Consider the following 13,360-nt stretch of genomic DNA (forward strand, 5'->3'; position numbering starts at 1 on the left):
CAACCACTCCAGTTTGGGGAGTGGCCATTTGACTCCTAAAGACTCTTCTAAGATTTAGTGAATCAAAGGTCATGATTCAAAGGAAAACAAAAGTCTATTCTACAGATTCTTGGAAGGAGATATAGTCTGTTTGATGATGAGAGATGAGGAGTGGAGTGTGGAAGGATAATCCTATCAGCCACAAAATTTACTTATAACAAATTTTAAACTTGATCAATGATATTTCCTATGCAGCAACCATTTGGAATTAAACTCTGTGAGGTTATCACAGGATTCAATAAAGTGATTTTTAATCATCCTAAGTCAGTGATAGCTGCCTCAGTCCTCAAACTGTTGACCACAAATAAATATGTGTCACATATTTCAAAAAAACTTATAAGATTGCAACTTTAAAAGAATTATTTACAGGATCAAAACAACATATTAACCTTGTTCATCTCTAAAAATCTATCACCATCCCACACCGGATACATCCGCAACCAACATCTACCTATACAATGATGTATCATGGGAATGAAAAATTAAAAAATGATAAAAATGTGTTGAGGGGATTGTACTGGGCAGGCTTCGAGTTGAACATCAGAGGATTTCAAATGGACAGCTTTATGGGTTGTTAAGTAGTTCAAAAGTTCAGGGCTAAAATGATGATTCAATCAAAAGCATGAAAATTCTTGACACAGAACTCAGATAAATCTTTTATATCAGTCTCCTTCCTTTATTCTTAAAACAATTTTTCTTCCTTTGGAAAGGGATGATTAGGACATGTTTACTTGAAATTCAGTTATGCAATTTTTTAACCAAAGTCCATTTAGCTAACTTATGTGCTGATATAGTACTCAGTACATAAAGACATTATAAGTTTTTCTACATCTGCTAGATTTGTAGGGGTATGGAATATGTGGTCTCTTGATAGCATTGTTGCCACTATAATCCAGACAACTAACTAGGCAAAGCTGCTAACTGGGACAGTCAACACGGGATGATAAGAGTTGACGGTGTGCTCTTGAGGAACAGGCTTAGAAACACTCTGCTTATGGTCTCCAGGGGCGGGGCTATAGTCCTGATGGTCCTAAGGCCATGGGTAGGTATCTGGGCACCAGATATTTACCCTCAAATAATTAACACAACATTATTTTTCATTGCTCCCCCTTTCCAGCTTACCCATAAAAAATGTGAGAAAGTTTTTAAAGTTACCAAATGCTCTTCGACTAGTGAATGGATAAACTGTAGATCCCATGAGTACTATTCAACGCAAAAGGAATGCATTAGTATGATTCACGTAACATGGATGTATCTCAAATGCATTACACTATGTGAAGGAAGCCCTACTCAAAAGGCTATATCCTGCATGATTCCATATACATGACATTCCGGGAAAGACAAAACTATAGGGACAAATAATAGATCAGTGGTTGCCACGGGCTGGGGGACAGATTTGACTACAAAGGGGCATGAGGGAATTTGGGGTCAGTAGAACTGTTCTATACAGGTTGTGTACCCCTCACCTGAAACGCCTGGGAGAAGAAGTGTTTTGGATTTTGAATTTTTTTGGATGTTGGAATTTTTGCATTATACCAGTTGAGCATCCCAAATTCAAAAATCTGAAATCCAACATATTCCAAGGAGCATTTCCTTTGAGTGTCATGTCGGCCTTAAAAAAGTTTCAGATTTGGGGGCATTTTAGATTTTGAATTAGGGATTCAGATTTAATTCCAATCTAATTCAGATTTTGAATTCGATTTGGATTAGGTTTACTACTATGATTTGTTAAGACTGAGAACCTCTCATTTTTAAATGGTGAATTATATTGTTTGTGAATTATGCCTCAATAAATCTGACTTTTAAAAAAACAGTTAAGGTTTTGTCGCTCAGATATGTCCTCTGGAAGGTAGGTATGCATGGTCATGTGTGAGCTCTGTCATTCAGGATGGGTTTACCTCATTGCCCTGGGCTCTCCTGTGCCAAGAGTCCAACCAGTCACAATGGGTGCAGAAAACAGAAACCACTCCAGGTGTTGCAGTCAGAAAGGAATTTGATATGGAAATTAGGTGCCTATAAAATTATTTAAAAGGCTGGAGGAGCAGACATCAGGGGCCCCATTAGACTTTTCTTTTTTGGAGGGGACAGAGTCTTACTCTGTCACCCAGCCTGGAGTGCAGTGGCACAATCTCAGCTCACTGCAACCTCTGCCTCCCAGGTTCAAGCGATTCTGCTGCCTCAGCCTCCTGAGTAACTGGGATTACGGGCACATGCCACCACGCCCAGCTCATTTTTGTATTTTTAGTAGAGACGGGGATTTACCGTGTTGGTTAGGCTGGTCTCAAACTCCTGACCTCGTGATTCACCCAACTCGACCACCCAAAGTGCTGGGATTACTGGCATGAGCCACCACGCCCAGCACGCCCCTTAGACTTCTAAGTTCCAGGTCACAACAATGTAGGTGGCTGTGATTCAGAGGTCAGAAAGCTGTTGCCACACCCATGGAGGTGGGACTAAGGCCTGGAACTATGAGTGTGGCCACCACAGCTGCCTCTCAACACTCCAACCTCCATGCCACTGCCTGCCAGCAGCATGAACAGAAGGAACTTGGTCTTCCAAATCTCACACAAATGCATCTCCCTGTAACGTGTTCAGAAATCCGACTGTAAGAAAGTCTGGGACATATAGCTGTTAGGTTTCCAATCTCTCCAATCAAGAAAATAGAAAGTTAAGAGAGTGGCCAGGCGTGGTGGCTCACGCCTGTAATCCCAACACTTTGGGAGGTCAAGGCAGGCAGATCACGAGGTCAGGAGATCGAGATCATCCTGGCCAACATGGTGAAACCCCGTCTCTACTAAAAATACAAAAATTAGCTGGGTGTGGTGGTATGTGCCTGTAATCCCAGCTACTCAGGAGGCTGAGGCATGAGAATCGCTTGAATCCGGGAGGTGGAGGTTGCAGTGAGCTGAGATCGATCGTGCCACTGCACTGTAGCCTGGCAACAGAGGAGAAAAAAAAAATCTCAAAAAAAAGAAAAAGTCAAGAGAGCTCGGTCCACAGTCTCTACTCCAATCACCATCCTTCCTGTCCTAAAGTAAGGCATACCTGATGAAGAGACACACCGAAAACCTTTTTCCATCTAGACTTACATTTCAGATGGTGTTTTTCATTGAAAAATTGTTCTACTAATAGGTAAAACCAAGATCCTAACTCATTTCATTATGGAAGAATATTTCATTTTCACGTTTAGTTAGTTCTAGCCCCAGCAGAATAAAATGATAAGGTTACTACATTTTATAACAGAGCCGATCACAGCTCTCTTCTAACTCATGTATTAAATACATACAGCTCTTTGAGCTTTTATTCTTCTGGGAATTAAACAGACTAAGCTTCAAAATGCATTACTGTTTCAGATGTAGGTTATTTTATGGGAAGCCAGAACCAGCAGAGGGGAGCTACCTTTGGTATTCCACTTATCCCCCCAAAGACCTAACATGTTCTAAACAGTAAACCAGAAGACAATAGTTAATTTAGCTACATGACCCTAATAACCACAATTCTGAAAGTTAGTTTCCCAACGACCACTCACATAAGTAACTATATTTTCTAGATCAAAAGCATTAAGGACCTGCTCATAAGGCATTTTTAACCTTTAAGAATTTCACTTCATTCTACATAGAAGTTATTCCTCCACAATGTACAGAAAGGAGGCAATAGCAACATTTTCTTTTTCTGACAGAAAAACTATTGTGTGGATGTCGCTAGTTTTTTGAACTATTAAGACAAAAAAATGTGGCAAGGCACAATGGCCTAAGAAGAAAAATAGTGTCCAAGCTCTACTAGCTGTTTGGGTTTTGAGAATCATCTGCCATAGCACTCACTGGAAAAAATGAGGGCAGTCTTTGCAAAAAATTCTCTTTTCTCAGAAAACCACCAAAACACCATTCTACTCCATAAGACCTTCCCTGCTACATGGAATCAAACAAAATCTTACCTTGCTCTGACAAAACAATTAAGGGAAAAAAATGACAACTAGAAATTAATGACTGTCTCCCTACCTTAATGAAAAAAGCTCTGGCTAGTTCTTCTTCTTCAGGATGTATTATTTTTAAAGTTGAACTTGGGAATTAGTTATTTCTTTTTTTTTTTCTTTTCTTCTTTTTTTTTTTTTGAGATGGTGCCTTGTTCTGTCGCCCAGGCTGGTGTGCAATGGCGTGATCTTGGCTCACTGCAGCCTCTGCTCCCGGGTTCAAGCGATTCTCCTGCCTCAGCCTCCTGAGTAGCTGGGATTACAGGTGTGCGCCACTACGCCCGGCTAATTTTTGTATTTTTAGTAGAGATGGGGTTTCACCGTGTTGGTCAGGCTGGTCTCGAACTCCTGACCTCGTGATCCACCAGCCTCAGCCTACCAATGTGCTGGGATTACAGGTGTGAGCCACTGCACCCGGCCAGGAGTTAGTTATTTCTTACAGATAATCATATGCTAATTTTTTTTGCCAATGCTACTGACTGGTGAGGTAAAGTGGGCAACAACTTTGTGTAAAAAAACAACAGACCTGGCCTCAAACCTTGGGGGTCAGAGGGAACACCTATCAGAAAAACACAGAAGAAACACTAAAGAGGACTTACAAAGTCAGAAATAGTACGAGCCATAATAAGTAAGTTAGATTTTGCCCAAGAATGCTGCTAGAAATAAGGATCTAAAAAATGATCACTAAAGATCTAATAACTCACTTCTCTACCATTCACATGGTCGCCAACTTACCTTCTAATTCACTTGCACATCAGCTGCATGAGTTTCTAGACCCTGATACTCCTTGTACATACAGAGCAAATGCCTTTCAAAAATCCACAGCCACTATTCACTTCATACCCTTCTAAAGCCCCTTAAAGATGCCCATGAAATATTTGTAGGCAGCCTAATCTGACTTTACAAGCGCTATGCTACTACCTCACTGTCCAAGAATATAATCCTATGCTGCTTGGAGAAAAATTTCCATTGATAACCAAAACCATTTGATCAAAGACACTGCTTTGGGGCTTTCAACCTTATCAAATAGATTTTGTGAGTGTTCTACAATTTTCAGGCGAAAAAGATTTCAACGGAAATTAAGAACAACCTCTAACGCATGGTTAAAGAAGGCCTCTGCCCAGTTCAAGAGACCGTATCAAGACTATATCATGTGCATCAAAAGAACAAGAAAAACAAAAATGGACTCAGGACACAAAATAATACTGGCAAAAGGAGACACTGCATTTCGCTCCCCTCCAGCTGCCACTTAGAGGCAGAGTTAGGAGAGCCCAGACGAGGGCAGATGACAGAAAGTCCATGAAGCCTGTTGGAGCCTGGTTGGTCACCAGGATCTGCAAGGACTGCTCTCCTGACGAGGCAGTGCGTAACCTCGGCAGCCTGAACCTGGGCTGCAGCTCAGTGCCCAAAAGGAGTGTTGGCCATGGCCCCACGGATCCCGGCCTGGCTCAGGAGCATGCAGGAGTCGAGCATGTGAGGCAAGAGCTTGTATTAGCAGGAACCACACGAAAAAGCCATTATTCAGGGGAGCAACATAATATATTGTAACTGCTCCCATCATGTCAATAGGCATCATGTTAATGGGTCTGTTAGAATTTCTCCCACTTGAAGTTAAAATGACTCCTATTTCAATGAAAATAGGAGATTCCTCATTCGTAGGATCACAATTCACCCATAGCAGCTGCCAGACACACGAACAAGAGAAGTGCCGGGCATGCACATAGCTGATTTTGTCTCTCCAGGCAATTCTTCCATTTTTTAATTTGTCTCCTCTTGAAACAAAGAGATGAGCAAGTTACAAATATAATTACTATATTTCTGAACAAGCGATAACACAAGCCATGAATGCACGGAGAGGACTGCACGCTTACCTCTGGCTCTGGCTGTGAGGTCTGTTCATCTTCAGTGGAGTTTGGTAAAATGGCCCAGGTTATGTTGGCACTGGCTGATGGCAAAGAGCCAAGTGTCCCATTTTTCAGCTGCTCTGTGGAATGTGACTTGGGCCCGTGCCATCCCAGGATGTTTTCTGAAATAAAGACCTAGAATGACGCCAAGTGTTTTCCAAATTAAACATCTATAGCTCATGAAATATTCGTACCCACTGTCTGAAGAGACCTGCTTGGAAAGGGCATGATGTAAAACACAGAGGGCTTGTTTTGAATGAAGTACCAAGTGCAAGTGCAGATTCTGATCATCTGTTTAGGAACGAGTTTCTGTATAATATCAGGATCAGAATCATCACAGGCTGTTTCACTCCCCAACAGTGGACAAAAACCATTGCTATTTACCAAAGCCAGATAAAGGTGTTTTTCTTGTTTTGTTTTAACTTTTAAAAAATGTCTAAATATTCACAATGAAAAGTCAGATTCTATCAAAAATAGACTGCTCAAAATGGGGTTTGAATTCCAAGTGACACAATGGCCATGGCTCAGAAAAGATGCCTGCAGTGTGAGCACAGGATGCCACCCTTGCCCTCAGACGTGGCTTGGTGTGGCAGATGTCAGGAAGCCCCATCACCAAGCACACAGGTACTCATTCCATTCGAGCAAGAAACACTTTTACAAATGGCAGTCTGGTAACCAAAAGCCATTTTTCTTTTTTTTCTTTTTTTTTTTTTTTTTTTTTTTTGAGAGGGAGTCTCGCTCTGCCACCCAGGCTGAAGTGCAGTGGCCGGATCTCAGCTCACTGCAAGCTCCGCCTCCTGGGTTTACGCCATTCTCCTGCCTCAGCCTCCCGAGTAGCTGGGACTACAGGCGCCCGCCACCTCGCCCGGCTAGTTTTTTGTATTTTTTTTTTTTAGTAGAGACGGGGTTTCACCGTGTTAGCCAGGATGGTCTCGATCTCCTGACCTCGTGATCCACCCGTCTCGGCCTCCCAAAGTGCTGGGATTACAGGCTTGAGCCACCGCGCCCGGCCCAAAAGCCATTTTTCGAATCCTCCACCAACTCCCTGTGGGAGGAAGGGTAGAGACTTTTACTCTAATATTTTTTTAAGGGTCACATATTATTGTAGAATATTTTATACACCTACTAATGGAAACAGGAGTAACCAGAGGTGGATTTCTTTTTTTCTTTTTTTTTTTTTTTTAATACTTTCAGTTTTAGGGTACGTGTGCACAATGTGCAGGTTTGTTACATATGCATACAAGTGCCATGTTGGCAGAGGTGGATTTCTTTACCCCATAGCAATTCTGCCATTCAAATAAATAGGTCTCGGTGGGCACAGAGGCTCATGCCTATAATCCCAGCACTTTGGGAGGCTGAGGCAGGAGGATCGCTTGAGCCCAGGAGTTGGAGATCAACCCAAGCAACAAGGCGAAACCCTATCCCTACAAAAAATATTAAAGTAAGCCAGGTGTGGTGACACAAGCCTGGAGTCCCAGCTACTTGGGTAGCTGAGGTGGGAGGATCTATTGAGCCAAGGTGGTCAAGGCCGCAGTTAGCCCAAATCACGCCACCGCACTCCAGCCTTGGTGACAATGCAAGACCCCGTCTCCAAAAAAGGTAACAAAAAATAGGTAAGTCTCAAGCTTAGCTGACTGACACTCTGTAGATTCTGTTCTAAGTCTAAGAGCAAGAATAAATGATAAAGAAAAATTAGGCTAAAGTAGAGAATGACTCATGAACTGCAATTCAACATTTCAGGGTCTCAGATGTTCCATCCATAAAGCAATATTATCTGTCAGCCTTTTCATTAGAATTACTCAAAGAAAAGTCTACAGGTATCCCAGACTTTCCTGACGTATCCCCAGGGGAATCTGGTTGTCAGCAGCAGATGAAGAGACCGTGTACGTGCGGTGCTTATGCATCTGTATGCTGCTGTATGCAGTATTATCCAACTCAAGTGTATTTTTATGCAAAAATCTTTTTTAATGTCAAGTGTTAGGTCACATAACTCTACTGTTAAAAGCCTCAAGTGGGCCAGACACGGTGGCCCACACCTGTAACTCCAGCACTTCGGGATCCCGGCTGAGGCAGGTAAAATCACTTGAACCCAGGAGTTTGAGTCCAGCCTGGGGAACATGGCAAAACCCTGTCTCTACAGAAAATACAAAAATTAGCAGGGCATGGTGACACGCACCTATAGTCCCAGCTACTTGAGAGGCTAAAGTGGCAGGATATATTGAGCCCAGGAGGTCGAGGCTACAGTGAGCCATGATTGCACCACTGCACTCCAGCCTGGGTGACAATGAGAGACCCTGTTTCAAAATAAATAAATTAATAAAGGCCCCAAATTGCAATTGGAACAAAATCTAAGCTGCCTGGCTTTGCTATATGACCTGCCCAGCCTCATTTTGTTCTCTTCTCCCCGTTGCTTAGTATGCTCAAGTCACATTAGTAGATTTTTCCATTTCTCAAATGTGCCAAGTTCATGACAGTCTCAGAGTGTTTGTGCATGCTGTTCCTTCCTCCCAAAGGGCTGTTCCTCCAGTCCTTCTACATCAGGGAGGAAGTATCCTGTATAGATCCAGGGGTCAGCTAAAATATCACTTGCTCAGAAAGGCCTTCTGGGACCTCCCTGGCCAAAACAGCACCCCAAAGGCACTCTCTGTCACATCGCCATTTGCTGTCTTCCCAGGACTTAGCATTGTCTGAACTCACAAGCGCACTCATTCACTTGTTGATTTTCTTTCCTCCCTGGAATGTCAGCTCCTTGAGGACAAGAACAATACTGCCCTTGCTCACAGTAGTGTCCCCAGAACCATGAACATGTTTAGCAAAGAGTGTACACTCAATATGAATGTGCTGAATAAATCAGAGATAGAAAACTTTAAGAAGAGTGCACGTCATAGCCTCCTAAAAATTAACAAATAAAAAATGGCCAAAAGACAGAGAATAGAATGGTGGTTGCTGGGGGCTGAGGAGTGGATGGGAGGGAATGGGGAGTTAACATTTAAAAGGTAAAGAGCTCCAGTTTTGCAAGATGAAAAGAGTTTTGGAGATTGGTTATATATACAACAATGTGAATGTACCAAACACTACTGAGATGTACACATGAAAATGGTCAGGGTGATGCATTTTATGTTATGTGTATTTGACTACAATTTTTTCTTAATGGCAAAAAAAAAAAGCATCCATATAGCAGCACTTCATGCTATTTTTTAAAAGGTAAAAACTCACAACACTAAAACCAAAGGCTAAAGATGCACTAATACCAGAACTTGAGAGAAATGTCTGCAAATAACAAGGCAGATGGAGCTGAACTAAGAAAACCAACCCAGGATTCAAGACACTGCAATCTGCCATAAGAGAGGCAGACAGATACCTTTTGCCTTTCCTGCTGACCAATTCCTGCCTCCGAAACCTCAAACTGGATTCAGATCTAAAATACCAAACAGTTGTTCTATAGATATAGGGGTGCTATTTAAAAATTCTTTGCTTTATTACACAAGCAGTAAACATCCTGTAGAGCAGTTAGGAAATCTTTTTAAAAATAAAGAAGTTTGGGCAACACAGTGAGACACTGTCTCTACAAAAAATTAACAAACTAGCCAGGCATGGTGGTACATGCCTGTAGTCCCAGCTACTTGGAATGCTGAGGTGGGAAGATCACTTGAGCCCAGGAGTTTGAGGCAGTTAGCCACGATCATGCCACTGCACTCCAGCCCAGGCAACACAGTAAGACTGTCTTTAAACAAAATGAAACACTAGCGGGAAGAAAAGACATCTGCTTGCCTAGGCAATCAGGACAAAGTCCCCGTCATTCTTCCCATACCTCAACTCTGTGCCTCCCTCCCCTCTATTCCAACATTATCCAGATATGGCAACCTAGGGCACAAGAGGGCAAGAAGTAGAGTTTGAACTGGCAGTGGTACGCTGTATCTTGGGACAGACAAAGACCAGGACAAGACAAGGAAAGGTGGCAATGCATGCTGGGGAGCACAGCTTTCTGTGGACCCTATGGATTCAGAACATCAAACAGCCAGTGCATGAGAAAGATGCCCATCTCAGATCAGTTCAGCTGCTTTTAAAAAATGATCATGGGTGGCCGAGCGCAGTGGCTCAAGCCTGTAATCCCAGCACTTTGGGAGGCCGAGATGGGCGGATCACGAGGTCAGAAGATCGAGACCATCCTGGCTAACACGGTGAAACCCCGTCTCTACTAAAAACCACAAAAAACTAGCCGGGCGAGGTGGCGGCGCCTGTAGTCCCAGCTACTCGGGAGGCTGAGGCAGGAGAATGGCGTGAACCCGGGAGGCAGAGCTTGCAGTGAGCTGAGATCCGGCCACAGCACTCCAGCCTGGGTGACAGAGCAAGACTCCGTCTCAAAAAAAAAAAAAAAAAAAATGATCATGGGTTTAGGAGGCTGGATAGACCTGTCTCGCTTGGAGATGAAGGCAAAAATATTCTCACATGGAGTGAATAAAAAGGACTGTACAGAGCTTGGGGAAAAAAAATATTCTCAAGAAGGCTAAGAGGAAAGAGATCCTGAGCAAGATGGCCGAACAGGAATAGCTCCAGCCTCCAGCTCCCAGCACAAGTGACACAGAAGACGGGTGATTTCTGCATTTTCAACTGAGGTACCAGGTTCATCTCACTGGGGCGTGTCGGACAGTCAGTGCTGGTCAGCTGGTGCAGCCCAAACAGCGAGAGGTGAAGCAGGGCAAGGCATCGCCTCACCTGGGAAGCGCAAGGGGGAAGGGAATCCCTTTTCCTAGCCAAGGGAAACTGAGACACATAACACCTGGAAAATTGGGTCACTCGCACCCTAATACTGTGCTTTACCAAGGGTCTTAGCAAACGGCACAACAGGAGGTTATATCCCACACCTGGCCCAGAGGGTCCCACGCCCACGGAGCCTCCCTCATTGCTAGCACAGCAGTCTGAGATCTAACTGCAAGGCAGCAGCAAGGCTGGCGGAGGGGCGCCTGCCATTGCTGAGGCTTAAATAGGTAAACAAAGCCCCCAGGAAGCTCAAACTGGGTGGAGCCCACCGCAGCTCAAGGAGGCCTGCCTGCCTCTGTAGACTCCACCTCTGGGGACAGGATATAGCTAATCAAAAAGCAGCAGAAACCTCTGCAGATGTAAATGACCCTGTCTGACAGCTTTGAAGAGAGCAGTGGGTCTCCCAGCACGGAGGTTGAGATCTGAGAACGGACAGACTGTCTACACAAGTGGGTGTCTACCCCTGAGTAGCCTAACTGGGAGACATCCCCCACTAGGTGCAGACCAACACCACACACCTCACACGGCTAGGCACACCACTGAAACGAAGTTTCCAGAGCAAGAATCAGACAGCAACACTCAGCAATATTCTATCTTCTGCAGCCTCCACTGCTGATACCCAGGCAAACAGGGTCTGGAGTGGACCTCAAGCAAACTCCAACAGACCTGCAGCTGAGGGTTCTGACTGTTAGAAGGAAAACTAACAAACAGGAAGGACACCCACACCAAAACCCCATCAGTACATCACCATCATCAAAGACCAAAGGCAGATAAAATCACAAAGATGGGGAAAAAGCAGGGCAGAAAAGCTGGAAGTTCAAAAAATCAGAGTGCATCTCCCCCTCCAAAGGAACACAGCTCATCGCCAGCAATGGACCAAAGCTGGACGGAGAATGATTTTGACTAGTTGAGAGGAGAAGCCTTCAGTCAATCAAACTTCTCAGAGCTGAAGGAGGAACTACGTACCCAGTGCAAAGAAACTAAATATCTTGAAAAAAGAATGGAAGAATGGATAACTAGAATAATCAATGCAGAGAAGGCCATAAACTAACAGATAGAGATGAAAACCATGACACGAGAAATACGTGACAAATGCACAAGCTTCAGAAACCGACTCGATCAACTGGAAGAAAGAGTATCAGCAATTGAAGATCAAATGAATGAAATGAAGCGAGAAGTCTAGTGAAGAAAGAGGAAAAAGAAATGAACAAAGCCTCCAAGAAATACGGGAGAAAGAAAAAGCAAATCTACGTCTGATTGGAGTGTCTGAAAGTGAGGGGGAAAACGGACCCAAGTTGGAAAATACTCTTCAGGATATCATCCAGGAGAACTTCCCCAACCTAGTAAGGCAGGCCAACATTCAAATTAAGAAAATACAGAGAACGCCACAAAGATACTCCTCCAGAAGAGCAACTCCAAGACACATAATTGTCAGATTCACCAAACTTGAAATGAAGGAAAAAATGTTAAGGACAGCCAGAGAGAAAGGTCGGGTTACCCACAAAGGGAAGCCCATCAGAATAACAGCAGATCTCTCGGCAGAAACTCTACAAGCCAGAGGAGAGTGGGGGCCAATATTCAACATTCTTAAAGAAAAGAATTTTCAACCCAGAATTTCATATCCAACCAAACTAAGTTTCATAAGTGAAAGAGAAATAAAATCCTTTACAGACAAGCAAATGCTTAGAGATTTTGTTACCACCAGCCCTGCCCTACAACAGACCTTAAAGGAAGCACTAAACATGGAAAGGAACAACCGGTACTAGCCACTGCAAAAACATGCCAAAATGTAAAGACCATCGATGCTAGGAAGAAACTGCATCAACTAATGAGCAAAGTAACCAGCTAATATCACGATGACAGGATCAAGTTCACACATAACAATATTAACCTTAAATGTAAATGGACTAAATGGTCCAATTAAAACACAGACTGGCAAACTGGATAAAGAGTCAAGACCCATCAGTTTGCTATATTCAGGAGACCCATGTCACATGCAGAGACACACATAGGCTCAAAATAAAGGGATGGAGGAAGATCTACCAAGCAAATGGAGAACAAAAAAAAGCAGGGTTTGCAATCCGAGTCTCCGATCAAACAGACTTTAAACCATCAAAGATCAAAAGAGACAAAGAAGGACATTACATAATGGTAAACGGATCAATTCAACAGGAAGAGCTAACTATCCTAAATATATATGCACCCAATACAGGAGCACCCAGATTCATTAAGGTTCATTCTTAGAGACTTACAAAGAGACTTAGACTCCCACACAATAATAATGGGAGACTTTAACACCCCACTGTCAACATCAGACAGATCAACGAGACAGAAAGTTAACAAGGATATCCAGGAATTGAACTCAACTCTGCACCAAGCAGACCTTATAGACATCTACAGAACTTTGCACCCCAGATCAACAGAATATACATTCTTCTCAGCACCGCATTGCACTTAGTCCAAAATTGACCACATAGTTGGAAGCACTCCTCAGCAAATGTAAAAGAACAGAAATTATAACAAACTGTCTCTGAGACCACAGTGCAATCAAACTAGAACTCAGGACTAAGAAACTCAATCAAAACCGCTCAACTACATGGAAACCGAACAACCTGCTCCTGAATGACTACTGGGTACATAATGAAATGAAAGCAGAAATAAAGATGTTCTTTGAAACCAATGAGAA

The 13,360-nt window shown here is 43.2% G+C and overlaps 1 protein-coding gene across 4 annotated transcripts in view; it reads right to left on the minus strand.

Annotated features, from left to right (window-relative positions):
* The window catches only part of OSBPL10 (oxysterol binding protein like 10), a 331,754-nt gene that overhangs the window by 65,088 nt on the left and 253,306 nt on the right, over positions 1-13,360 (minus strand). For all 4 annotated transcript variants that reach the window (XM_033212888.1, XM_033212886.1, XM_033212887.1 and 1 more), the window contains one exon: positions 5,881-6,035. In XM_033212888.1, coding sequence (XP_033068779.1) covers positions 5,881-6,035 — 155 coding nt within the window. The remainder of the gene's footprint in view (positions 1-5,880; positions 6,036-13,360) is intronic.

This window comes from Trachypithecus francoisi, unplaced genomic scaffold (assembly GCF_009764315.1).
Source record: "Trachypithecus francoisi isolate TF-2019V2 unplaced genomic scaffold, Tfra_2.0 Lachesis_group0, whole genome shotgun sequence".
NCBI lineage: Eukaryota > Metazoa > Chordata > Mammalia > Primates > Cercopithecidae > Trachypithecus > Trachypithecus francoisi.